General features: G+C 39.3%; 1 protein-coding gene across 1 annotated transcript; it reads right to left on the bottom strand.

Annotated features, from left to right (window-relative positions):
• Window positions 1-4,936: 4,936 nt before the first annotated feature.
• On the bottom strand, window positions 4,937-25,139 carry sema3e (sema domain, immunoglobulin domain (Ig), short basic domain, secreted, (semaphorin) 3E). Its single transcript, XM_026176100.2, has 17 exons — window positions 24,405-25,139; window positions 16,592-16,752; window positions 13,991-14,050; window positions 13,590-13,709; window positions 11,934-12,027; window positions 11,546-11,662; window positions 10,755-10,897; window positions 10,556-10,670; window positions 10,057-10,126; window positions 9,835-9,979; window positions 9,285-9,510; window positions 8,972-9,063; window positions 8,513-8,554; window positions 8,109-8,278; window positions 7,667-7,737; window positions 7,255-7,388; window positions 4,937-6,951 (listed from the first exon to the last, which is right to left on the bottom strand). Exons 1-17 carry the CDS (start codon window positions 24,535-24,537, stop codon window positions 6,451-6,453), a joined length of 2,394 nt encoding a protein of 797 aa, XP_026031885.2. The 5' UTR covers window positions 24,538-25,139; the 3' UTR covers window positions 4,937-6,450.
• Window positions 25,140-26,915: the final 1,776 nt, after the last annotated feature.

The following is a 26,915-nucleotide window of genomic DNA, read 5'->3' as shown; positions in this document are numbered from 1 at the left end:
GTATTAGTGTACAACACGACGCTTTGAAGAATATCTCTGAAAGTGTCATGAAGTGCTGAACAATCTGCTTAAGACTACTAATTTGATCACTCATACAAATCCGTGTATTTTCTGTGGATGAAACTAACAGATGCTGGTACCTTACAGCCTTAAGCACTTTCTGTTTTCACTCAGGGGCCCTGGGATCATTTAGCATTGGGTAAAATATCTTTGTCCTCATTGGTTTCTTCATCTTTTATCACCTGTCTGCAGCAGAGGATGCTTTATATTTGTCTTTACTAAAACACCACACTTAGGTTTAGTTACATTTGGTCTCTTATACCGTAACTATTTTTTTCATTTTATGTTTGTTTTCCTAAGTATATTTCACAAACAGGCTAGAAGAAAATCACATAATGCAAATAATAATGTCCAAACGTCATCATTATTTTCCTTTGCTCCCTCCCTCTCTCTCTCTCTTTCTGTGCATATTGATTAGATGAATGGTTGAGAGGCTTCAACGGACAAGCAGGCTGAATGCCTACTGTATATGCTTACTTAACAGGATGCAAATCCTTGAGTACATGCATTTCTGTAGCTGGGATCAACAATAAATATAGATGAATTCTTGCAGCTCCATAGTATGTCTGAGACTGTTTCACTTCTCTGTAACCAAATAATAATCTCTACATTTATATGTAAATCAAGACTTTTCATTGTATTACTCCTGCATATAAAAGCCAATACGACCAATATTTGCTGCTTCTCAGTGCATGTTGTTTGGTGTTTAACAGCCTTGGCCAGCTGTTGGAGCTGACATGGTACAAAGGTCAGAGTTATGTAATGAGCAAGACGCTGGGATAAAGAGATGGATTAGAGGAGAGAGCAGCCCCCACAGGGACATAAATGTAGTGATTACACTGAGATTCATGACGCAGTATTCATGCATTACTTTCGCTAAACAGTGCACTTTACTGAATAGAGATGTTAAATAAAGCTGCACAGATGCATTTTTTTTATTGATTTTTTGTTTATTGCTTTGTTTTCCTATCTCCTGACTGTGTTGTTGTTTTAAACTTTTTTCTTCTCTCTTCAAAAAGAAATTTCATTTCATATTAGTATGTAGGCATTCTGTTGGTAAAATATACAAATAAATGCCAAAAAATAATGAGTTGTGCTGAGCAGCATTACAAATTTTTACCTGTCTGTCATGCACGATATTTTAGGGCAACCAAGTTTTTCACTTGCATCCGGTACCTCTCTTGGAAGATTTCGAGTTCAGGTTTCCAGATGAGGCAGTAATATAATTCAAAGTTTGTTATCCCTGGAGAGGCAAACCCCAAAGGTGACGGGAGCACAGAGCTCCCCATCACACACCTCAGTGGGTATACGTTACTCTGTGCCCTCTTTTCTTTGCTTTATTCTCTTCACAATTTCCCTATCTCTCTCTGACTCATTCTGCTTTCTCTGCTTTCCCTTGCCTATCAGTCGGAAAAGCCAGATGATCTACACTTCCCATCTTTCTCACTCGCTCAGCTGTCCTTTCTAAGCCTCTCGTGTCTTCTGAAGTATGGGCGCTGTGGGAAACATCGCAGCTCCCATACTGATGGCTGGTAGGGATCTTTATTATTCACAAAGTCATTCCTGGGATCAGAGAAAAGCACACTGACACATGAATCAGAGTGAATCCTCTTGAATGTGTAATTTGAGTTTTCATGTCTTGTATAGGTGACACATGTGCTATTGCAAGCAATATACAAAAACAAAGCCCACTCAGGGGTCAGTACAAGCTCTCTCACTTTGGTTATCTAATGTAGTGGCTGCTGGGGAAATATACTTCTATGACAGCTTTGTCATTGAGATAACACTGGGCAGCACAGCACATGTTGTCCTGTTGCTGTGTGTACAGTGTTTTTGTGTGTGACATTTTTTGTATTATCATCCATCATACAACCTCATTTCCTGAAAAGTTGTCACAATATGAAAAATTCAAATAAGACAGAATGATTTGAAAATTTTATAAACCCATATTTCATTCACAACAGAAAATAGAAAACATCACATTTTAAAATTATTATTATAAGAAGAAAAATAATGTAATTTAAAGTTTTATAGGAACAACCTGTCACAAAAAAGCTGGGACAGAGTCTTGTTTACCACTGTGTAGCATCCCTGTTTTCTTTGAAGAACGGTCTGTAAACATCTGTGAATGGAGCAAATATCTGGACTTTTGGATTCGCAGAAATGTTCCACTCTCGTCTGATATACAATTCTAACTGTCAACAGTCCAGGTTTATAGTATTTTTCATTTGTGAAACAAATCTTTTTAGTTGGAAAGGTCCGCAGGCAGGCCGGTTCAGCCCCTGGACTCTTCTAACACAAAACTGTGTCGTTATAATATACATGCATATACCTTTCAGCACTGATGTTGCCTTTCCAGATGTACAAGCTTTCACTTCCATAGCTAATAATTCATTCCCATACGTTGACAGATGCTATAAAATACAAAACCAAACCAAAATATACTAAAAAATATTATACAAGAGAGAAAACTATGAGAGCAATCTGTTCATATTTGCTGGGCACAGCACAATCAGTTGTTGCAAAAATGCACAGGGACACAACATTAAAGAGTGTTAGTACTTGTAGCAGATCATTTACCATTTGTTCATTTTCCACTGCCTGATAACCTCCCCCTTTTTTCTGTGGCATTTTCACTTGTAATCAAATACAGTGGATTCTGATGGAAGCAGTGCTGTGTGGCAACAACAAAGACAACAGGGGACAAAAATGGGAAAATTGCAAACAGAGGAAAAGACTGAGCATTATCCTCAACAAAGCCAAGGAAGGGTACTGTTTTTATTACAGAGCCCTTTGACTGTTGGGGTCTTTGTTGGTTTACAGAGTTTTGAGCACAATTAATTTGCCTCTCAATCCTAAAATGCATAATTAATATGAGTTGTTCCAGATTTATTTTTTTCTTTTCCATCTGTTTTCATCTACTCAGATGGAATCCATGTGTTGGATCAGAAGACAAATTTAGGAGGTGAATTAAGGGTTTAATTCCATAAGAAAGGAAGGCACTTTGGAGCTTAACTAAGAGAACAAGTTTCATGTAGTAGAGTATGATTTATGAGTGACCACAGGGACTACTGGTTACAGGGGCCCAAGAAACAGTGTTAAAAACTTGACCGAAAGAGAGAAAAGGATTCTTTGATGAGGAGGTGAGCTGAACTGAGTCTGTTGCTATGGTAGCCATGTGGAATAAATCAGCAGCATGAATTCCATTCTGAAATGCCTTCAGCACCCCACTGACTCAGGTAGACCCAGGCGGAATGTGAATGAGTCTGATGTCCCAGTATGTATTTCACTCTGGAGAATAAAAAGAACCCTGAACAGATGTTATTGGTTGCCCTAGATGTATTTTTCGGTGACGGTGACATTTTATACAGGTAAATACATACTGCACTATAATCAGTGTTGGGGGGTAACGGAATACATGTACCGCCGTTACGTATTTAAAATACAAAATATGAGTAACTGTATTCTGTTACAGTTACCGTTTAAAAAGGTGGTATTCAGAATACAGTTACTTTGGAATATGTAACGGAATACGTTACAAAATACATTTTGGGTCATGTATTCTGTAATCCATAGTGCAATATATTTTAAAAGTAACCTTCCCAACACTGACTATAATATAAATGCAAAAAAAAGAAAAGAAAAAAAAGTGGGGCTGTGGTTCATGGCCAGCCATCTCCACTTTGGTCTTAAGGACATCAAGTTCCAGAAGTTTTGTACTTTCTTCAGGTGCAGCTCGGCAAACCTGAACTATGCTACCACCTTCTTTTAATCGGGAAGCAACCTTCTCTTGGCAAAACTTCAAAACAAGCCATAGTTGTCCAGTGCAAATGGCACTTTTCTGAACTTTAACGTTTGATATTTTGATTGCTGCTTACAGAGTCTGACATGTAGTTCTTTTTTGCAGTTTCTCTGAGCATCCTCAGTCTTGCTTTCTGATGAATTTGCTGGGATGTCCACTCTGGGAAGATTGACACCCGTCTTGAATGTTTTCCGCTAGTGAACAGTCTTTCTCACTGTAGAATGATGGACTTCAGATAGCTTGGAAATGGTCTCATAGCCCTTCCCAGATTGATCAGAGGCAATAGTTGCTCCTTTAAGGTCATTGCTTTCCATTCCCTTTCCTTCTTTTGATTATGTTTGTAAATCTAAAAGCTCCAGACCAACAAACTGTCAGAACTGCTTTCCTAGAGGTGCCCACACTTAAGGACAATCAAGTGCATTTGATCATAAGCACCAGGCTGCTACTTACTCTCAATTTTTACGGAAGCAGTAAGGGTGTACTAATTTTTCACACACTTCTTCTGCATGTTGGCTTAATTTTTATTAAATAATTGCACAGTGTAATATGCCATGTGTTGCTTACCAAATTTTAAGACCTACTATGCTGCTATGGACCAGGTGATTTTTATGATGCCCTGATATGTAAAACCTTAGAACTGACAGATGGTGTGCTACCATACAATAGTATACAATATACATACAGCATACAATACACATAATACTGTCGGTACATTTGGTGTGCTTTCTTTTTAATAAAATATAGGAAAATCTTGCTGTGATCATTTCAGTTGTTTTAATGTTGATATTAAAACAAAGAAGTTCTATTTGCTGAGAAATAATAGAGGTAAAATAAATATAAACATATATTATATTATAGTAGATTATTATAAAATTATATATATATATATATATATATATATATATATATATATATATATATATATATATATATATATATATATATTTTGTCTTTTTAATCACTACTACTGCATAACCACTTTCTCCATCTGTTTGTGTGTGTATGCTGTTACACACACTTGGAGTATGCGTTGCCATTATTGATTGCTTAACCACAGAGGTGACACCAGGGAAGGATGGTCCATCTTTTTTTAATGACAAGAATTTATAGGGGGTATAGCAGACACAACATTTTATCAAGAATACTCAAGGTGAATGATAAGTGACATTAAGGCCTGACATAGAAAAGTGGATTTTTTTTTTAATCACATACCATAAAGATCAAAACAATGTAAAAAAGAAAAGAAATAAATAATAAAGAAGAAATATGGTCCTCTGGAGTAATTACCAAACGACTACAGTGTATACTTCACTGTAAGATCATTTCTTTTCTTGTCATTCCAGGATAAATTGAATATACATACCGACTCATCAGTTTTGCTAATGATATGCTTGGCTAGTGACCCTATCATTTATTTGGTGTTTTTCTTCACAGAGAAATTTGGTGATGTACATTACTGTTTGTGGTAAAGCCCATCTACAGCATCACTCATGAGAAACAAAATCATAACGTGGCTTTAAAGAGTGTCAAAAGGAGGAAAGAGAAACAGTACGAGAGAAAACAGAAGGCGAACAGGTCAGGAAGCGGAGAAGGATAAATCATTTTTGGAATACACAGTTATAATTATCAGATATGCACATAAGGACCACCCTGAATTTTAGATAAATACAGTATACAATACACACAATACTGTTGGTACATTTGATCACAATAGTAGACACATAATAAATGCAGACACAGAGCAACAATGAGATCCACTACTAAGATCACATTTCATCCAATGTATAAACTTTTAGAAGTGCTTAGATAATAATTATTTTCATCAAGGGTGCAACTGTAACAGAAACATGCCTCAAATATCAATAACAGTGGCATCACAACACGCCTTGTATTGTGGTCATTGTAACTACACACCCCAAAGCCATGACTGCAGTCTAATCAAAATAGCAATATTATAATGCTCAAATTATTTTTCATTGTTCAAAAACAACATATTCTCCAGTTAATGACACCTAAAAAGCTAAAGTACTCAGAGAAAAAAAACAAAACGAAAATAAGTTACCGTAGTAACAAATAAGGTAAAAAGGCAGTTGTTCCCTCTCATGGCACTGTAGGTGCCGTAAGAGTTTGCTGGATTTTACCGTTGTATTAGAAGTAAAGCAGCCTCTGTGTGCACTTCAATTGACAGCTGGGATGGGGTAGGCTGGATCAATCCAAGGGAGCGGATATTAACACATGTCTCTTCAGATTTGAAGCAATGTTGCTGTTGTCCATATGCTTCCAGGTCACTTTCTCCATACTGACACTTAAGTTTGTAATGTTGATTGGCGCCAAAAATAAGTTTATACGACAAAAAAAAAAAGGCAGTGTTTTTTAAACAAGAGGAAACAACACAGTCAAACTACTCAGTAATGAATGTAGCTACAACAGCGAGGCAGCTTGCTACTGTTCTTTTTCTCTCTTTTTTTTTGTACTGCTCTTGTCGAAAGCAAAGTGAAAACCTTTTACATGGTGCAAACACTGAGCGAGTCTGACCTTTAGACTGTGTATGAGTGCATGTATGTATGTGCAGTGAGTCTCTGCTCTCCTCAGGTGTCCAAGGTGTGCCTGGGAGCTCTGTGGGAGTTCTCCCCTCCCTTTCCTTTCACTCTCTTCTCACCAGCCAGAGGAACATACTTTTTTTTAGTCTTTTTACGTTTCTTATCAGAGCACCACACTCTCTCACAGTACTCTTCCACTTTTTGAGCATCCCCATAGCCAATCAGCTGGAGGAATTCCTTGTACCACAGCCTGGAGTGGGAGCCTGATGCCAGGGATGGTGCCAGAGATTTGGGGCTGATGCTGGGGCGTGGTGGGGGACCCATGGAAGAGTGACACAAAGCCGCTGCTTTTGCCCCATCTCCATCATTGACCATGTGGATTGCTGATTCCACCTTCTCTCCTCTGAGCACATGTAGAGTGATACGTAGCAATGTGTGCACATATCCGTGTTCCACCGTCTGACATACGTACACACCAGCATCTGAACCTCTTACACGTAAGAACAGCAGCCCATGTGAGGTCACAACAACTCGTTCATCACCTTGAACCTACATGAAGCAAGAGATAAAACAACTTTTTATGCCACTGATGTCATTTTATGAATTAGGTTGACAGAATGTTAGTATTTTAATAATATGCCTAACTCAGTGACTTTTTTAAAAAGATTTTTAGGAATATAACCTTTCTGACTTTCTCTACACTACTGAATTAGATGGAATGTAAGATATACGCATTTAAATCTGTAACAATCTATGGACCTTGTCATCTAAGTAAATGTGACAACTTGTTTATCACAATAACATACTTAATACAAGTATGTTCGTTGTATTTTAAACATGCATCAGACTTACCTGATGGTTCTCCCCTCCTTTCTGGAAGAACCAAAGGACCTTGGCTTGAAGTGATCGCGGGACACATTCCAATAAAGTGCTATTGCTCTCCACCCCGTACACCAGCCTGTCTTTAGCTCTGTGCCATTTTTCATCTACACACCAATACGCACACATCATAAAACATAGTGAGGCAAGAAAAATGACATTGAGCTGCTTTGACCTTTCATTAGTTGGTAAATGTACATTGAATTGTTCATTGTTCTTTTGCTATAGCACAAGTGCACCAATCACATAGTTTTTTTTAAAAACGGTTTTTGCAACATGTAACCATATTTGTCTGACAACATTTTTAATATTCTAGTAAATACAGGCAAGTGGCCATGCACACCCACACAAACATGCACATCCCACAGTTCTTTTATACACTAACCATCAATTTGCAGCCCATTGCACAGCTGGACAGCGTTGCCATGGCGCACATCCTGCCGCCTGAATCGTCGGCTAAAAAGTGAGAGAGAAGCAAAAAGAGAGTAATTTTGAACATGTGATGAAAGTGCAAGCGATGGGTGAAAAGAAAGACAGAGAGAACGTGAGCGTGGGGAAAAGAGAGCAGGAAAGATGGAAAGAGGAAGAGGGTGATCAAGTGCATACTGATTGGCATTACATAACATCTGGCTGGCATGTCTCTCAGTGTCTGTGATAATGACTTGGGAAACCAGCTTCACAGCATTGTGACTTTCAGTGCAAGATCCTGAAATGGAACCCGAGGGGGTGTCTACTATTAAAGGTGCAAACAGATGATAGCTCTTGCAGACATTTGCGATAAAAAGAAAATGACTCCTGTACTGAAGGCTGTGTATATATGCTGTTACCTCCTGCTGGGGTAGACTCCAGCAGGGTAGTATCTGGAGCAGGTGATACCATCCCAGGCACAGTAGGGATCTCTGGCCAGACAACAGTCAGCACATTCTGAACCATAGAGGTCACACTGATGCAGTCTGACCTGAGCCAAACCCTCTTCTGACCCAACATACAGCTGTTGCTGTGAACCAAAAAAATGTGGTCCATTAGAATTGATTTGCAGGCTAATTAAAATGAGACTTTGTATATACATTATGTCTTTTCCTCAGATCTACTTAACAACGCACAGGCAATCATGCAGATCATGTCAATACAGTGTTATGCATACTGTCACAATGTTATCATCTTGTGGCTAAACAGGAGAACTGCAGAACTGCATTAGTAACACAAATAACTATTCAGATTATTGTCTTACCCTTTTAGGTGATATTAGGATCTCTGTCACTGGTGTTTTTACCTGCAAAAAAGGGAAAAACTTTACTGTTATTTAAGAATAAAGCTGAATAAGTGGTTGGTTCATTGTATGCTATTAAAAACCATAGCTGAAAGCCTCTTGTCATTCTTCTGTCCATACCAAATCAGCTCTTAATGAAAACAGCAGCAACCACTTCTTGTTGAGTAATTTTCAGATGTAACTGATCTTAGTAGAGAAGAGCTAATGTATTCATGTTATAATGAAGATCTCTCAGCTGTCAGGTTGAACAATCACACTTGTACTCTTCTGATGATCGAAAGCAAGAAAATCAGCAAATCATTATCCTCTCGTGGTGTCGCTGCAGCAACTGAATTTTGGTGTGGACGTATTATAATGCAGAATTCACTTGGGAACAAAGTCTACTTTGCTTTCACATTCTGGAGCAAAAAAATATGGTACCCTGAAAACTTCTAGCTCTTCCAGCAGCACCTCCTCCATAGTATCTGTGTCTTTGTTGTAGATGGTGATAAATTTCAACACCACTGAGTCATCTAACAGAAGGAGAGATAAACATTATACTTCTGCAAACAAAAGCAAACAAACAAGTTATGTGTGAAATGGTAAGAAAATGTTGTTTTAAAACTATTTATGCAATGACTTTGTATTTGTTTTTACAGAACACCTATTAAATTTCTTTGGTGTCTTTTTTGATGAAATACTCATTACTTGCACGTTTTGCATGGATTTATGCAGTCCAGTACAGTGCCTATACCTGTTCCAATGTAAAGAACGTGGTAGTGTCCATCTTGGGCTTGGACTCTGTCAACTGCAATCTGGGTCAACTTTCTTCTGCCTGGTTCTGTCTGTAATAGGACTGGTCTATGATGTTGCGGAAGGACTGGATTATACATCACTGGGTGAGAACGCAAAAAACGCAGGACCTCATCAGGGAACTCCTTAGAGCTGGAGAAGCCACCACCGTTCACTTTACTGGCACACTGTGATGTAAGCAAATAGAGAAGAGGATGGGACAAAGATAAGCAAAGACTATTTATTGCTTCCTCACTGCATAAGTTGAAAAGAAAAAAGCTGACACGCATTAGTCATGCTCAAACTGCCCTGGCATGACCTGCTAAGGTAGCCACAACAGTGCTGACATTCACTGACACTGCTCTGCATTCTTTCAGCACTCTGTATTTTAAAGGACATCCGCTCTGAACACAGACTGGATGTGAGAATAGGAGAGTGCCCTCGATAAACAATGCTGGTGAAACTGTTAATTAAATCACATAAACGTGATTTATTTCAAATTTGGGTCTCACAGATCCAGGTCGAGGATAGGGGACTCTGTCCTCATAAGGTGTCCAGTGATGCTCAGGTCTCTCTCTGAAGGCGAAAGGCCCATTGAAGGCTGCTCTGATGTCATCCATGTGATAGACACAGACTGCATAACCTTTAAACACCGTACTACAAAGAAAGGGTTCATCAGTAAATTTGATAGAGAGCGAAATTCTTTAATGAAATGCTGACATCTCATTTCTCACCTTGTTGTGCTAAAGAGGCAAAAGACTTCTGGGTTTTTCTCATCCTTGTTGTTGAGCACAAACACGTCCTCTGAAACACAAAATGTATCATTTAGATTTAGTGTGTATATTGTTGAGCACACATGAAGCTGACATTTTTTTGTCTCTTATCATTGCCATTCTGAGTATGTTAGCATGCTGGCATTAAAATTTAGTTCAAAGTTTTAGAGAAAGGTTTTTTTTTCATGCAGATGGTTAGATGTGCCTTTAATGCATCTTTGACATCTCCAGTAAAGCAGTGGGAGTTGTTCATTTATTCTCATGATGTCTCATTAATCACATTTTTCCCTCTAAATGGGATGGTTTGTGTGGCAAAGGCAGCAGTAATGAATGAGACATTGACACAAGATGTGATGAACATCTGAAACTTGTAAATGTGGATGGGTGCGATATAAAAAGAAGAAGAAGAAAAAAGCAATCATTAGATAACGTGGCTTGTAAGGCTTTGTTGTTTCTTTACCGAGCTCATCAAAATGCGTATCGATGCCATTGGGTCCAGCCACAGAGCAGATCAGACGAGTTTTCAGGAAGGAGGTCCATCTGTTCACCAGCATCCTCTGTCCTCCTTGGTCATTCTGAGAGATAAAGGCATGTATAGGTTTTAATGTCACGGTCAGTATAAACATTTTGGTTGGATTTTGTTTCTGTAGTGTTCTCACCGCACAGACCCGTCCAATACGGGAATAAACGGCCTTGGTCACACCTTCGGCATCCATCTCTCGCTCAGTGAAGAAGAAGTAAACTTTATCATCACCTCTGTCATCATTGTCAGGTATAACTGCAGACCCAACAAATTTGGGTTCTGTAGGAAGAAGAATTAGTTGCATACAATGAAACATAAAAAAAAAGTGTTATATGAACATTTTTTTAGGAAAATAAATGTGAATATATGATTTATTAAGAAAACATATAATAAATATGAAAAAATCTCAAAGCTAGTACTAATTAGCACAGTTACACTGATCAGCCACAACAATAAAACCCCTCCCACACCATAAAAATGACTTCAGTGCACCTCCCCAGCAAAAGTGTCTAACAATACAACAAAGAGTGCATGCCCCTAAACTCTGGAGGTCCAACTGAGATTGAGTACCTGTGGCACATGCCGGCGCAAGTCAGATCAAGAGGCCCTACCACACAAACTAGTGGACCCAGTGCATTTGCTGCAAATGCTCATGAGCCAAAACCACAGGACACCCAGGCAGCTGGTTTTGATGTTGTGGCTAATCAGTGTATATTGACTTTAATTATGTAGTGTAAATCATGAGCATCTTTTTTAACATGATTATAAGCCTTGAAGCTATGTTTGAGAAGAAACATGTGTGCCAGATAGTTAACGTCACATTCGACACGAGTAGGAGGTCACAGTTTGCACTGCCACGCCATATGGACATATTTGCCCTTCGCATTAATAAGGACATGTTATTACAATCCTGTAATGTACACCAACCATTTAGCTGGGATCTGTCGTTTCTTTCTGTGCGTGTGTAGGTCTGGTTGTTAAGTCGACACAAAGCACCATCGTTCTCCCAGTAGTCAGTGTAGAGGCCAATATAAAGCTCTCCTCCTAATGTACACATGGACAGACACAAAGTAACAACAGTGCTATTAAAAAAATAACAGCAGTTTCTTTTAATGTGATTAAAACTATACAAAGTATAATTATTTATTAAAATAAATTAAATAAAAAGACCACAAGGTGGCAGTGTTTACTGGCCAGAGGAGATTTACATGCTTTACCATGGAACTAAAATGAAAACATGGTCATTTCACAACTGAGCCTTTATCTTTTAACCTCAGATGGGGAGGTGTTGAGTGGTAAGTTGAGCAGTTCTTACTGGATAACGCTGATGTGCAGGAACTGTTGGGGTCATATGGACTTCGTCCTCTGCCACTTGTAATGCTCTCTTCTTCAAGAGCAAACAGCCTGTCCTGAGGAAAACATGCAAACACTTTGATATATGTGTAGTTATTTTCACAGGGATTCACAAAACAGGGCCACAAACACACACTAAAGAGTTACTCCTGCGCAAAGGCTTTGACAGCACCTAAGCAAATCCCTTAAGCTGATGTGTAGAGGAATAAATCGAAAAGAACTGCAGAAAGGAAAGATCAGAAAATGATGGATTAGAATGAGGGAGGAAGATAGATGAGACAACAAGTGATGGATGACCAAATGGAGGACTTTTGTCTGGATGGGTATAACCAGCTATTCTCTACTCTTATTTCATAATGAGATCACCACTTTTACCGTTCAGATGCTAACAGCTGAAGTATGCACACACAAACAGACCCACACATGCTTACAAATACAGATCTGAACTCCCTATAGAACCACAGCTCACATGCTGTGGGCCACCAGTGATTTTAACAGTCAATGGCAGTCCAGGGGAGATGTCATATACTGCAGTGATTTATGTGCAGCCACAGAACCCTGCTGTGAGGTGACTACCCCCCTACGCATGACTGTAACAGAAGCCAGTTCTGGGGTTAAACTCATTCATCATAAGAAGTGGCCTATCAAAACTAAATGGAAAAGAGCAAAAATACATCTAATCAATATTACTTCCAGTCTGTACTTTGGTATGTGATTTGTGCTTTTATTGAAACATCTAAGCCACCTGATATTACGTTGATTGGCCATTGGTTGGCATAATCGATTTCAATAGTATCTATTAATCTTGGTTTTCCTAGTGTATACATTAATAAGATCAAAATTAAAGGTAACTAAAGACTGAATACAATCTCAAGTACTACATGTATGATTTCGGGAGGCAATTTGGCATGTAAGTTTTCTGTGCTTACATAAATCAGCCATATCTGAGTTGTGTGCTCAGCTATGAGCATTCCAATGACCTGAGTGATGACTGAGTGTGGTTCCTGCCTGGAAGCTATCCCTGGCTTGGTTGACCTACTGGACAAGTGCTGGAATGCAGGGCGGAAACCTTATTCCTTCTGCTCACTAAATTTATAAGCAGAGAGTGTCCACATGGACGCTCACATGCACAAAGCCTTATGCTCTCCAAAACCAAAGCTTTACATCTACAGCAGCATGTGCAGTGTTTTTACAGCAGAGCAGACCCAGGGCTGAAACTTTATTAAAACACTTCATGTTCATATCCATCATAAGGGGTAGGATTAAGAGTAAAGAACCTGGGATTAGTTGCTCATTTTGATGCCAGTACCTCGTTGTGAAATCCACCATTAACCAATCCAACATCTTTTTTTAGTATAAATATTGAAAGTGAATAATTAGAATGATGTAACAGAACTAAAGATCATAATTCACAATTCTGTTTGACCTTGAAGTGTCTGAAATTAAGTTTTTTAAACTTTTGGTTCCTAAAGTGATTGTTGTTGTTTTTTTGTTGTTTTTTCTGTATCTTTTACCGTTTGACCTGAGTTTGTCTTTTATGTTTGGTGTGATTGTACAGCACTTTAGTCAGCCCTAGTGGTATGGTATGGCATTGTATGGTTCTTTCTTCTGGGCTCACCTGCCATGTATGCCCAACTCTGACCGCAGCACAGATAGGGTTGAAGGCTCCTGTTCCACAGGCCAACAGATGGGTCTGGTTGTACTGTTGTAAGACCTTTATGTAGTTTGCACACTCTTGCTGTTGGAGGAATTACAAGGATGAAGGTAAAGTCGGTAGGGAGTTGTTCTTTTACACTGGGACCAAACAGTGAAAAATGGGCAATGGAAACATGCCAGGGTGTTTCTGGATCATTAATAATATTGATAAAGCATGTTCAGGTTCATAATCATATACATATCAGGCCAATAAATATTCAGCTGGTCATTAGTGCTTACTGTTAACAATAATAATAACAACAAGTTATAGCAAAGAACATAACCATCTGTATATTCAGTCATATTTTATTGCAGAAGCCTTACCTTTTCCCTCCCTTTCATGAGACATTCCTCCACCTGATAGTCTGTACTGGCCCACTGGATCTGAAACACAGCACAATTGTCCCTCCACATTTACTCTTTACACTCTTTAAATATCACACAAAAGAATTGTTATGGCCACTGATGTGTCTTTTCCTGTCTTCTGTCAATGATTGATGTATCTGAGTGTGTTCTTTTTCCCTGTGTCTTCAGTTTCTCTCCCGTTTTCTCATTTCTCGGTTTGCACATCTTAAATTTGCTTCTTCTCTCTCTACCCTCATCTTAGTCCCTCCCACATGACATATAAGAAAAGAAGAAAGCAAGGAAGATCAATCGTGAAAGAGGAGTTGGAAAAGCAAGCATTTCATGCTTCAAAACTATCATTTTAAACCACTTTGCAATTAAACCCTGCATGTGGTACATCTGCAACATATGTCCATTGTTTTGTAATAACCCCCCACTATATTTTATGATGTCTTCATGAGCATAACTGTTTCCATGACAATATATATATATATATATATATCTATATATATATATATATATATATATATATATATATATATATATATATATATATATGCTTTTAATTTTAGGAGACTGTAAGAGAAATGTGGTAAGAATGTCAAAAAATATCTTTCTTTTTCATTATTACGCCTAGAATTCATGAAGAGTCGAAACTTTGATCATGCACTTGATCATATATCATAACCAGTGACTTCTCTCCTGCTTTTACCATGATTTATATATTTAACGTCAAGACTCTGTCATACATTGCGGGTGAAAGGGATACACCTGTTCACCATCCCTGCTCATAGCTCCGCCAGCAAGACTGGAACCGAGTCTTTGTTGTTACTTAATACGCTTTTTTCATCTCCTTTGTTGACCGTCCACCTGTCTGAGACTGAAATCAATTTCAGCACACCACGCTGAAAGATGTCTTAATTCCTAAAATGCATCTGGAGTCCAGAGCAGAGAGCAATCTTGCTAGAAGGGAAAAAAATCAAAGATGAAAAGGTGTACTCTCTGTAGAAATGTTTTCACCCTCATTGTAAAAAAGAGGCATGACACATGGCTTGAATATACAAACCAAGGTGGGAGGAGAAGTTTTGAAACAACTATTCAAGTGCTATTTATATTCATTTGTTGATTAAGCATTTGTGATGATCCACTGCATGTTTAAACTTTATGAAGCTTATGTGTAAGTTCAATAAGGAAGGAATAAGGAAGCTGTAATCACTCATGTGTCTGCTTTGCTGGGTGTTCGGCTGCTTTTCTTTTTACCTGTCTACCGTTTTCCCACACTGCCAGTCTTACAACTGACATCGTTACTCTAGTCCATAGGGTGGCTGTAGCTCAGGTGGCAGAGCAGGTCAGCCACTAATCAGAAGGTTGGTGGTTCGATCCCAGGCTGCCTCCTGGCTGCATGCCAAATGTTCTTGGGCAAGATACTAACCCCATGTTTGCCTACTGGTGGCGGTCAGAGGGCCCGGTGGCGCCAGTGTCTGGCAGCCTTGCCTCTGTCAGTGCGCCCCAGGGCTGCTGTGGCTACAATGTAGTGTGCCATTGCCAATGGGTGAATGACTGAATGTAGTGTGAAGTGCTTTGGGGTCCTTAGGGACTGAGTAAAGTGCTATACAAATGCAGGCCATTTACCATTCATCTTCTCACCTGCCCGCTTTGAGCCAGCCATAGTTTAAATCTGTGCTCTCCATCGTTCTCCCTTTCAGACTGTCTTTTGCGCAGCCCACCTCCTCCCCACCTCCACCTCAGACACTTCAGCCAGAACACTATTCAAGTCTGAGTCTTCATCTTCACCACCACTAGACTTCAGGGGTCCTGTTCTAAATCCTATCACAGCTGGGATTCCATTCTGCCATCATGGGTCATCTGAGTCTAATCGCAAAATACATTCATTTGTCTGTCTCCGTAAATCATGTTCAGTTCTTCCAATTGATCTCTTCTTACTGAGCTTTATATTGTCATATTGTGCCATTCTGTGATTATAATTAAAACTAGCAGAAGTTAAGTTATAACAAAACAATTTATTGATGCCTAAGCATTGCAGTTGTGCCAAACGTCATATTTAATTGACATTGCTTTAAAATGAGGCCCTGAAGCAAGGCTGTCTCGTTATGTTAAATGGCTGTTGTTTCACTTCCTCTCTTCTTTGTCTCCTCTGCTCGCATCTCATCAGACAATGTGAGGTGAGGATGTAGAAATTCAGAAATGAGAAAGGGCAGATGTGTTAATTGCATCCTGTCTCATTCTTATCGCCGCCTCTGTCATTCTCGAATTGTTTCCAAATGTTCCCAATTAGCATTTGGCCTTGTCAGTCCTGCTGGTTTGTCTGTTTCTCCCACTCTCCTCTTGTCTCTATAACTTTTAAATAATTTATCTGTTTTTGTGTTCACCCCTTAACCTTACAGTGCCTGTTGTTATGTAGCTCTCCAGTAAGTTTTAAAAAACGTCCTCTTTATTTATTCATTTCCATATTTAGCTCATCATTTTGAACCCATGCGTTTACATTCATTTTGGCTAGTCTATAGACTTATGGGTCTAAATATCGCAGTTGCTGACAGGAAGGAAAGAAACCAGGCTCACCTCTGCATGGTGTGTGTTAACCTGGTCCAGGCTAAGAGAGAACAGAGCATTCTTGGCACCAACATAAAGCCTCTCGTGGCCCTCATCCAGCAGCATGGTCTGGGGTTGAAGTGACACTCCATGTTTCTGGAACACCCAAGTCCTGTTCAGCTGCCAAAGCTCTATATAGACAATACAAATAAATTTATTACAATAATAAACACAGCACACATTTAGATATACTTTACATGTATGTAGCTTTTTGACTGTAGTGAAAGTCAATTTCAGCCAGACACCCTTCCTCAAGAGATTTCTAACAACTGTAGAAACCTGTGCCTAAAGTCCAACTGCTCAAGTGGCCAAGGTCATATTGCAACATGTGTTTTTGATTCATACCAACCTCATGAGAATCACAGACAGCAAAGGTTATCTTTCCTTCTCAGTGATACCTATATCTCACTTCAACAGTGGTTATCATCCCTAAATCTGAAAGAAATGACAAATAAGTGATTTCTTAGAAGATGACTCTTTTTAGCTACATCTCGAAAATGCAAAAAAGCTGAAACGATTCAGGAAGTAATCTTTTGTATGATAGAAGGGTCATTTGAGTTGCACTAGGCTATGGTTTCTTGTACTGAGAGGAAGCAGTTTTGTCAGACAGGAAAGCGAACTGGCTCCTTATCAGCCATTAGTTTAGATGAGCTGCCACTCCCTGTCAGTTTTACTTTAGGTGATTTGAAATCTTATTCTAAAAAGGAGGCAGTGGACCATCACATGCATGTCATTTTATATAAACATAAACGCACCAGCAAACACGGTTTGCATCACAAATACCACCCATGCACATGCACACCTGAGATTGAGCTTGGCAGGCTGCCCCACCATACCTGCTCTCTGTAATCTTCATGAAAGACTGGGGGAGAGGGATTTAAACTAAGTCCCAGACTTCCAGAGGCATGCACTTCCTCTGGGTTCCACTGGCCTGAAAAACCTTTCATTAACACATGATCGGTTGGGCTAGGTGCCCTCGTAAAGGAAGAAAGAGGATCTGGTGTGTGTTAATGGTGCTTTTTGAGACCTTAGGTCAAGCCAACCAGACAAGCTAGAATTTGTGAAAAAAACCCAAAACATTTATTCGTCCTACTTTTCATGAAAATGGTAGTTCATCTTCACACTGTACATCAAACTCCTTTTGAAAGAAGAGAAAAAAAATAATAACCTACTTAATCATATTACTGTAACAGCCTTTGGACTATTTAAAACAATACTGAGGTGCCTCTACGTGCCAGGGCTGCAGGGGGTAATTGTATGATTTGTTTTTCTAGGCGCTGTATATTTTTAGTGATACTCGATCTCCAAGATAGGAGGAGAGAGTGTTTATCCTATTTTGCAGATCACTCTTGGCAACAGTACTCCACTCCGTGGAAAGTTTTATTTGTTTAAAATAGGATTCGGTATCCACAGAGGAATGGGTGATTGTGTATGTTTTGTTGCTATTAAGATTTCTGCGTTGGAGACAAGTGACAGTTTGTTTGAGTAGAATTAAATCTTTGGTGGTTAGGTGGCAGAGACGGAGAGTGGCAGTGGTGTTCTGCCAAGGCTCAGACATGCTTCCTGTAATTATCTAATCCACACACATACACATACAGACAGCCCCCACCACACATACACGGAATTCTTTCAGTTTTTGTGTCACTCACATGCAGATTTTTTATCTCCTTAATCCCTCTGTGCTAAGCTGGACTTGCATTGAGCACAATCCTCTAACACTGGCTTTCAATCAGCTCTTTCTTTTTTCTTGTGATGTCAAATTTGCAGCTACTCACTTAGATGACTGACTTACAGGGCAATTTAAAATGATGGAATAAACAGTGTGTAAGTCAAACCCATTTTTCGATCTGCTTTTCACTTGTCTATGTCAATAAAGATGAGTTGCAGCTGATTTATATGGACACATGCACATAACAAGGCACTAAGATAGACCTGTAGGAGTCTCTCTCTCTCACACACACACAAGAAAAACTGCAAATAAACTTGCATTTAATTGTGTAGATTTGTTTGTTACATTGTAGATATATGGTGTTCACCTCTTTTGAACTGGAATGTTTTTACAGTAAGCAATGTTCATTTGAAGAAAGAAAAAGGAAATGCAAAAATGCAAGTTCTAAAAACCTATAATCACATATAAAAAATGTTATAATTACAGTTGAAGTTACAAAAATACAATCAGTGGATCTTCTGATTATACAGATGAACTGAAGGATGTTTCAGAGGAGTTGTTTAAAGATTTCTCCTCTGTTATTATAAGTGCATGCCACCCCACTGGCTGAATAAAGGAATGGGGGGATTTCCACAATTCTCCACACTTCTCTCTGTCTCTCTCTCGCTCTCTCACCATCTGCAGCCAGTGACAGCTCCTTAGCTAACAGCTAAGTAGTTGGAAGGAGGAAGAGGGTGTTTCTCTACCAGCAACTTTGCCAAAGAGACACATGGCCCTACTGTGATCCCACTTCAAATGACAGACACAAAGAAAATGGACTCCCACAAGGCGCACACTTTCATCGGTTGTCTGAGGAGTGCTGATAGATGTTTAAGGAGATTTGATGTGATGAAATCAAAATAAACTTTGTCATCTCTTCTTTATCCATGTATGGAAATACTGTTTTGCTGTATGAGGGGATACAGTATGTGTATGCGTGTGTCTCCAAGTGTGCAGCAGTACTTTAGCAGCATTTCATCTATGGCCACATAAACCAAGGTAACTGCACACAGGAGATCATGGAGAAAAAAAGAACATTCCCCTGGAAACTTAAAAACACAAATTAAAGTATCTATCATAATTTTGTATATTGCCAAGGACTAAGCACACATTTAACCTAAACTTGAGGTAGACAGGCTCGTATTTCCAGCAAAATAAGCTTACGCGTATTACACTGAGTAATGGGACTTGTGCAGGAACAGAAACAAAGAGAATTATTGAAGTGAACTGTTAAAGGGTAAAAAAAAATGAGAAGGGGGTCTGTTCTCCTGAAAGCCTGAGTGAGACTGCAGAACTCCTGGGGGTGGGGTCAGGAGCAGAAGAACTGTGGTGTTATGCCATTATCGGTATACAGCCTTGTGTTTCTATATTCCCTTGTGTGAGGGGGAATGATGTCACAGAGCAAAATGAAACCCACATGGTGTGTCTGTGGAGGGTGAGACAGAGTGTGCTTCTCTGTAATGACAAGAGTGCAAGTATGTTTCCTGAATAAAGTTATAAATTAAGATAAGATAAAAGATAAAAACCACATCAAAAGGCAAGCAGATACATACACCTCATACGTACTTCATCTCTTTGCAAGGTTTGTGAATATATCACTGTGCCGTCTTTGACTGACATGTAATTAAAGCCTGTCCCCATCTGTTACTCCTTCAGTCATATATGAAGTAGGCTATGTGGCCTCTGAGATAAAAATGAAGGACTTACTGGATAACTTGATGTATATCGGCGCTGTATGTTAAAGGACCAGAATGTACAAACTGATTTCAATGTCAATTCCAGCACGGTGAATGCAGTACTGTCCACAAGTCTTTAGCCACACTAGCGATTTATTGAATCATACTAGATATGTGGTGTATATGGAGTTTTTCAAGACTTTTTTCAAGGTTGTGTTGAAAAATTTGCTAAGCTCTCCAACACCACTGGCTGAAATGCATCCCCAAACCATGACAGAGCATCCAATGTGCTTTACAGATGGCTGTGGACACTCACTCTTTTGAACATAATTAGCTGCATATAATTAGCTGGGGACATTAAAAACGCTTTGGATCAATATTGTGTGAAACCATTTATTACAGTTCTCCTCTCTTCTTATTTTCCCCCCAAAAGCTGGCAGAGTGAAATAAGAGAGACCTTTCCTGTTATTTACTCTCTTTGATGCACCAGCCTACAACAAACAATATCCACAATGAATCCATCACTTTTGCTATCCTTCATCCTCCTCCCTTGTAATATCATTGCAGCTTAGACTCTACAGAGGCACCATTTTTGTCCTATCTATGCTTCTCTGTTACAAACTTAACTCACCTAGTCTTCATGCTCCCTTCACTGCAAAAAGGTCAGAAAGGATATTAGAGTTTCACCAGCTGCCTTCCCCTCTGGACATCTCATTAATGAACCAGAGAACACATACATAACACAATGGGTGAAAAAAAATGATGGTGAGATGTACACACACAAAATGAGAATATGAGAAGGGTGATTGTAGAGGCGACTGGAGAAGGCTGAAAGATGATCCCTTTTCCTGTGCTAGCCTAAAAGGTGTGATTTACGCCACCATTCCCTTCATTTTCTAGCTGTTTGATTTAAGGTCTACAGTATGACTTGTGCTGTGACCGCGATGCAGTGTGGTAAATGCTAATTATAGGCCTCTTCACACACAGAGGCAAGAAACATAATGGGACTCCTCACTTAACACATTATATGTAAGTAGAAAAAACAAGAAGCAAAAATCCCCATTTCTTTTGAGGCAAACACATCTAGAGTCACACTGGTGTTTTCCATCTTAGCCCCAGATGAAAGTCACCCACATATTCATCATTTCAAGATTGTAAAGTACACAGAAAAAGCTTTTTCTTGTCTGGAGTGGCACCTCTAAAATTATAGTTTCAAAGGACATGAGTAATTGCTACCTGTGCTCACAGATGCTTGCACCTCTGCTGCCTCTGCTCAAATCACACAGTTTTACAGTTTCTACTCAAGAAAGGCAATGCTAAGCACAAGCTTTGTATTTCTCGACCAGTGTATTTACTTATCTATACCTACACTGTAACGTTTCTTTAATAAAAAGCATGTTTTGCTCACTCGTGTGAAAGAAATAGTAAATGATGAAATTCAGCTCACAAGTTGTTGTTTTTTGTTGTTTTTTTTAAAACTTTCTTTCTCTTGAAGTTTCCAATTGGACAAAATAAAGAAAGTGCATCTGTTTATTTATATAAGCGGTATGCAGTATGATTTTAACCTTGCCAGAACACCTTTTTCCCCTTTATTGACTCGCTGCATTAAAATATTTTTGTTACTAAATGCTTACAGCTTTAGTGAAAACGTGTCCTTGGCAGACGACTGAGGAAATTCCTGGTCAATTTAATTATTTTAAAATGGTCATTATTTTTCTTCCTTTTTTTTTACTGTTCTGTGTAGGTATCTATTATGTGGCAGGAGAAAGTGATGTTTTAGCTTTGCTAAACAAGCAATTTATTGTTCCAATTTGTTCATAAATTAAATGCACACGTTTCTGGGTGTGACTTTTTTTTTCCAGCTGGGTCATTAGAACTATGCAAACTATGAAATCTGCTGCATCAAACTCTCAGCAGCTTAGGCCAAGTATGGTGAAAGTGCTGAGGAAGCAGCAGAATACATCTAAGTCTGACCACCTATCTGCAGCCTGTCAACATGCTAGCTGTGCAACAGCTTCATTAGCAGCAAAATTGATGGCTGTCCTAAAGGAAGAGCTCATTTCACTTCACAGTCCTGGAGAGCTGAAAAAACAACCTGCTGCCAAGCACCTTGAATGATGCAAATCCAAACTGCATGGCTCTGTGGCCGAAAATTTCAAAACAAACAGTATCTTTTTATTTTTGTTTTATGGTCAGCATATCTCGCTAATGGGGGCTTTCTGTGCTATAGTCCAAGACTTAGGGGGTTTTATTGGGCAAAAGCCCAAGCAACTGAGATGCATTAACATCTTTATGTTATTTTTAAAGTCTTTTAAATCTTTGCAGCAGAAGATTACGGTCAAACAGCACAGAGTCTGTGTTTGTAACTCGATACACCATATGATTTAGGTAACAGCTCGGAGTTAACTGGATGTGTAAGCACATGAAAGAATGAGTGGGATTAAAGTGAATTAAATGCATTTAAAGAGGTCTTCACTGGAACAGAAGTCTCGAAAAGAACATTGGGAAAAGATCAAAAAAAGAAATAGTGAATAATTCTGCCATAAAACGTGCAAAGTATGGCTCACATAAAAGCGCAGAGAGGTCCATACTGTATGGCAGTAATGCCATCTTTAAAACACATGGTAATGGGCCCAGAGGAATTCAATCTCACAAACTCTGGAAATTTGACCTGTTCATTTATTGAGCTTTCTATTGATCCCACATCATGGATCGGCCCATCTAACCAAAAGCAGAATACAAGTATTTCATTATTGATATTATAATATTTTCTTTCCCATTATTAAACCTTCTCTTAAATAGAAGAATTTAGTTTTTCTAACCTGCTTTGATACCAAATGTTATGATAATATGGTCATACTTCTAGGAATAGGTTAGTAAAACCACATCCATCTCTTTCCATCTTCCTGAACTGCATTCAAATTGTCAGTGTGTGAAGAATTTACAGAATTTCTTTCTCCGGTACATGTGTCTCTCTTTGTTTATGCATATGTGTGAGTTTAGGGTGTGTGCAAAAAATCACTGACAGAACAGCCCATGAGGCATAAATTAGGACTTAGATGTTTTTCATTCCATAATGATAGGATCCAACTGCAGCCATTTCAAGCTCCCCTGTGCTAGCCAGAGCATGTAGCGAGAGAGAGAGAGGAAGAAAGAGTGCTAGGTGGTATGTCAGTGAGTGTCTCAGCTCGCCCCTTGGGCAATTAATGAACCGAAAGTAACAATCATAATTAATACCTACTTTTTGTGACTAAGCATATCAGTGGTGATTTTCTAACATTTGTTTTGGTGCGAACTTTGCCTTACTTTTCATTGTAAGTTATTGTGCTATTGCTGACACATGAGCAAAGACGAGAAAAATAACGCGTGCAGTACATATCATAAAACAGCACACCCTCTTACTGATGAACCAGACTTGTCAGCTTTCATAACTGAGTCCAAACACGTATTTTTGAGTTATTGACCATCCAAATTCCACACCTATTTTCAACCATGACTAACAGGCTTATGTGAAATCATCACCTTCTGTTGCTGTAGAGATCAAAGAAACTGTGAGAAAAGGCCAGTGTTTACTCAAGAGTTTTATCTGCAAAGATAAAACCCTCATTATTGTCTAAGAGATACACAAAAATCAGTCTACATACCAGGGCATTGCAAACTCCCACACACACTTTAACTGGCACGTGCACGCACGCACGCACATTCCCGCGCACCAAGAAAAGAAATAAACAACGTTTCCATCACACCACCAGTATAGCATGAGAGAAAGCCACATTTTAGATTCTCAACCACCATGGCTGGGGCACCAAAACAAACTACAAGGAGGCTCCTTACATATCAACATTGTGTGAAAAAAAGGGTGCACTTCCCAAAGTCTTCCCTGAGCCAACGCTGCGCAGTGCCAGGTTAAAACATAAATCTTCAATAAACATCTCATTACACGGTAATGATAACTAACAGCATCCTGAACTCACGTCCAAAGAATAGCACTTTTTTTAACTTCACTATTTTTTCACTGAGCATTTGATGCATCATTTCATTGCTTATGTATAACTTTATGCATATTTTCTGCAGGAAACTATAATGCTTTAAAACTGTATAAAAACTAACATTAGCTATTAAATTTTTAGTGCAGTCATCAACTATGCTACAGTCACTACTGGCAGAGAGCAGAAGTCTATTAAGTATGGACAATGATTTTGCATTATACCTGTCTCATTTCCAATTTCCAGTTATTAGTCTGTGCAGAAAAATCAAAGTGCGCTGATTAATTTTTGACAGTGTCAAAAAAATCAAATTGTCTCTATATTAATGAAGCACAGGAAGCATTTTAAAGCATGCTATATAAATATTTATTGACAAAATAAATGAAAAGAAACACACATTAGATATTTCTTACCTTTGTTGGAGAGACGTATCCTTGGGTTGATGCTGTGTGCTGTGTGTGTCATGCCCAGCAGAGCAATATACAGCAGCATCAGTGAGAGATACACAGTCCGTATGCACTCTACCATCATCATTGACATAAACATTCTACATTTGCCTATTTAGAAGCCATGCAAGTCCAGAGTCTCAACGTAGCCTCCGAGGTCTTTGGAAAAAAGAAATTGCCCACAGGTGTTTGCTCAGCAGCGTTCTGCAAATACTGTTCAGTAAGATACAATCTTTAATATAACAATCCAACAAGAGCTTGCTTGGAGGTAGCAGTCCATTTTCTAATGATCAAAACAATGTGAATTGGCTCAGTGTATCTCTGCAGCTTCTATATAGCCCCTGCTTTCCCCTATAGGAGTCGACTGAAAGCTGCATCCACCCACTACCTCTGTGGACAGGGTAGTGCTTTGGGTATTATCCTTGTTTGGTTTTAGTAACCAGGGAGAAGAGAAGTCCACTTGCCACATTCACGCCGCAGTGCTCACTGTCCTCTGTCCATATGTCAGTCCGTCTGTTTTTTTTTTTGTCTGTCTGTATGAACAGCTTAGATCCACTCTTTCTGATGTGATGAATGAAAAGAAGGTAGAAAAATCAGATCTATGAATCCCACAAAGGTGTAGATGCTAATTTGTAAAACCTCAGTGTATAAGTCTATCCCAGTAGGAGGGCAGACAGGCAGATCTGGAGCTGGAGCTGGTGTGCTCTGTCTTCAGTCTGTGTTCCTCCTCTTGGGTCCACTGGAGCCAGTCATTCTCTGGACGAGAGCCCAAGCAAAGGATGAGTAGAAGAGGGGAGGAGTGGAGAGCCTCGTGCCTGACGTGCGGTCTCTCTGCACTAGGAAAGAAAGTAAAGCTCCAGCTCCTAACTCTGCTCACGCTCAGTCAGGGAGGCTCCAAACCTCAGTTGAAACCTCTGTCAGTCACTTGAGATGGTTTCTACCACAGCTACTGATCTGGGCAGAGGCCACCTGCCACAGTGTGGTGTGTTTGAGTAAAAGCCTGTGTGTGTGTGTGGTTAGAAATGGACTGAGTTTGTATCAGATAGAAGGGCTGAAAATTGCCTACTCCTTCCTCTAAACTGCCTCAGGATCTGTCTTTCCCTCCCAGGCAGCTGGATTAAGTGCAGTGTGTCTCCCAGGCAGACTTCCCCTCCTCTAATGTCACTCTACAGACTACCCCCACTTCTTCTCTACCCTTGCTCTACTCCTTCACTACCTTCATTTGGCTCCTGCCCCTTCTGCATTAATATGGACCACAGCCAAGGTTAACTGGCACTTCTTTTCATTTTCAATTATTTCCCTCTTTGTGCTTGTTTCCATGTGGATAGTCATTACCACTGTTACCATGGGTTTCCATGTACAAGGTTCCTTTCATGAAGATTTTTCCTTTCTTGCTTAGGTTCTCTTTCTTTTTATCTTCCTCCCCATCCATCAAACTCATCAGTTCTTTAAAACCTTGTTATTAGTGTATGCTGCACCGTCTTCTCTGATTTATCCTACCAGGACTTTTGTTTCTGTAGTCTGTCTAAAGTTAATTTCTATCCCAGGTTCCCGCAGCCCTTGTGTATCTGTTACGGTGTTTAAGTTGAGGTATCCAGGTCTTGTCAGCATTGTGGAAAAGATTGACTGAACATGTTTTGCAAACACATGCAAAAACTTACTGAAACACGCAAAAATAAGTACAAGAAGAGATTGGAGTCATTACTGAATCTGCAGATACCCTTCAAGAAAATAACATAGACGTCAGTCCACTGGAGCAGATCTATATCTGTCTTCTGTGAACCTCTCTGAAATACATCTGTTTTTCTCTGTTCTTTCTCATGGCAGTGTGTTGACATCAACATTAAGTCATGCTGATCCATGCTTAGCACCCCAAGTAACCCATCAGTCACTACAGAAAAAAAGAAAATAAATTTGTTTTGTTATTCTCAAATCTGTGTCTGCTTTGCATTGCTTTTCAATTTGTGAAGCAGGGATTTAATGAGTACATTTCCCAGTGACAGTACTCATTCATATTTGAGATCCCCGAGTCAATTAACAGCAGCAAAAAGGGGAGTGCAAAACAAACAAATGTGACTTAGTAATTAGAAAGAAAGCTTGAAAACAGCACATACAGTAGTGTTAACATTACAGATTCTATAAAAATGTCCTCATCAACAAATAGCAATTAAAAGACATGCAGTCACAGAAATGATTGCATTAGGCTGTACGTGGCAGCTGCACCAGCAACCCCACGCCCCTTCACCACCCTAGGATATCATGACTACACTCCCACGTTGCACCTGTTCCCTGCAGAACAGAAGGACTTTGTATGTATATGGAGGTCTTGTAACATATACTATCTCTGTTATTTCATTGCCTGGTGCAATTATAGACTCTCATCTGTTGTTGAGCATGAGACAACTGTTCATCGTCAAAGTTCCCAGAGCTGGCACCGTCAGATTGACTGTGACACAGAGTTTCATCAGTTTGAACCCA

The sequence above is a fragment of the Astatotilapia calliptera genome, chromosome 7 (genome assembly GCF_964374335.1).
Source record: "Astatotilapia calliptera chromosome 7, fAstCal68.1, whole genome shotgun sequence".
In the NCBI taxonomy this organism is placed as follows: domain Eukaryota; kingdom Metazoa; phylum Chordata; class Actinopteri; order Cichliformes; family Cichlidae; genus Astatotilapia; species Astatotilapia calliptera.
Note: the sequence above shows the minus strand (reverse complement) of the source record. Positions and strands in the feature narration are given on the sequence as shown.

Excerpts from the sequence above, each read along its gene's own strand:
- sema3e (XM_026176100.2), bottom strand. The coding sequence starts at position 24,537 with ATGTTTATGTCAATGATGATGGTAGAGTGCATACGGACTGTGTATCTC. Across the intron at positions 12,028-13,589 it reads GAGTTGGGCATACATGGCAG|GACAGGCTGTTTGCTCTTGA; the intron begins GTGAGCCCAGAA and ends TGTTTTCCTCAG. Across the intron at positions 7,738-8,108 it reads GGAGTCTACCCCAGCAGGAG|CCGACGATTCAGGCGGCAGG; the intron begins GTAACAGCATAT and ends CTCACTTTTTAG.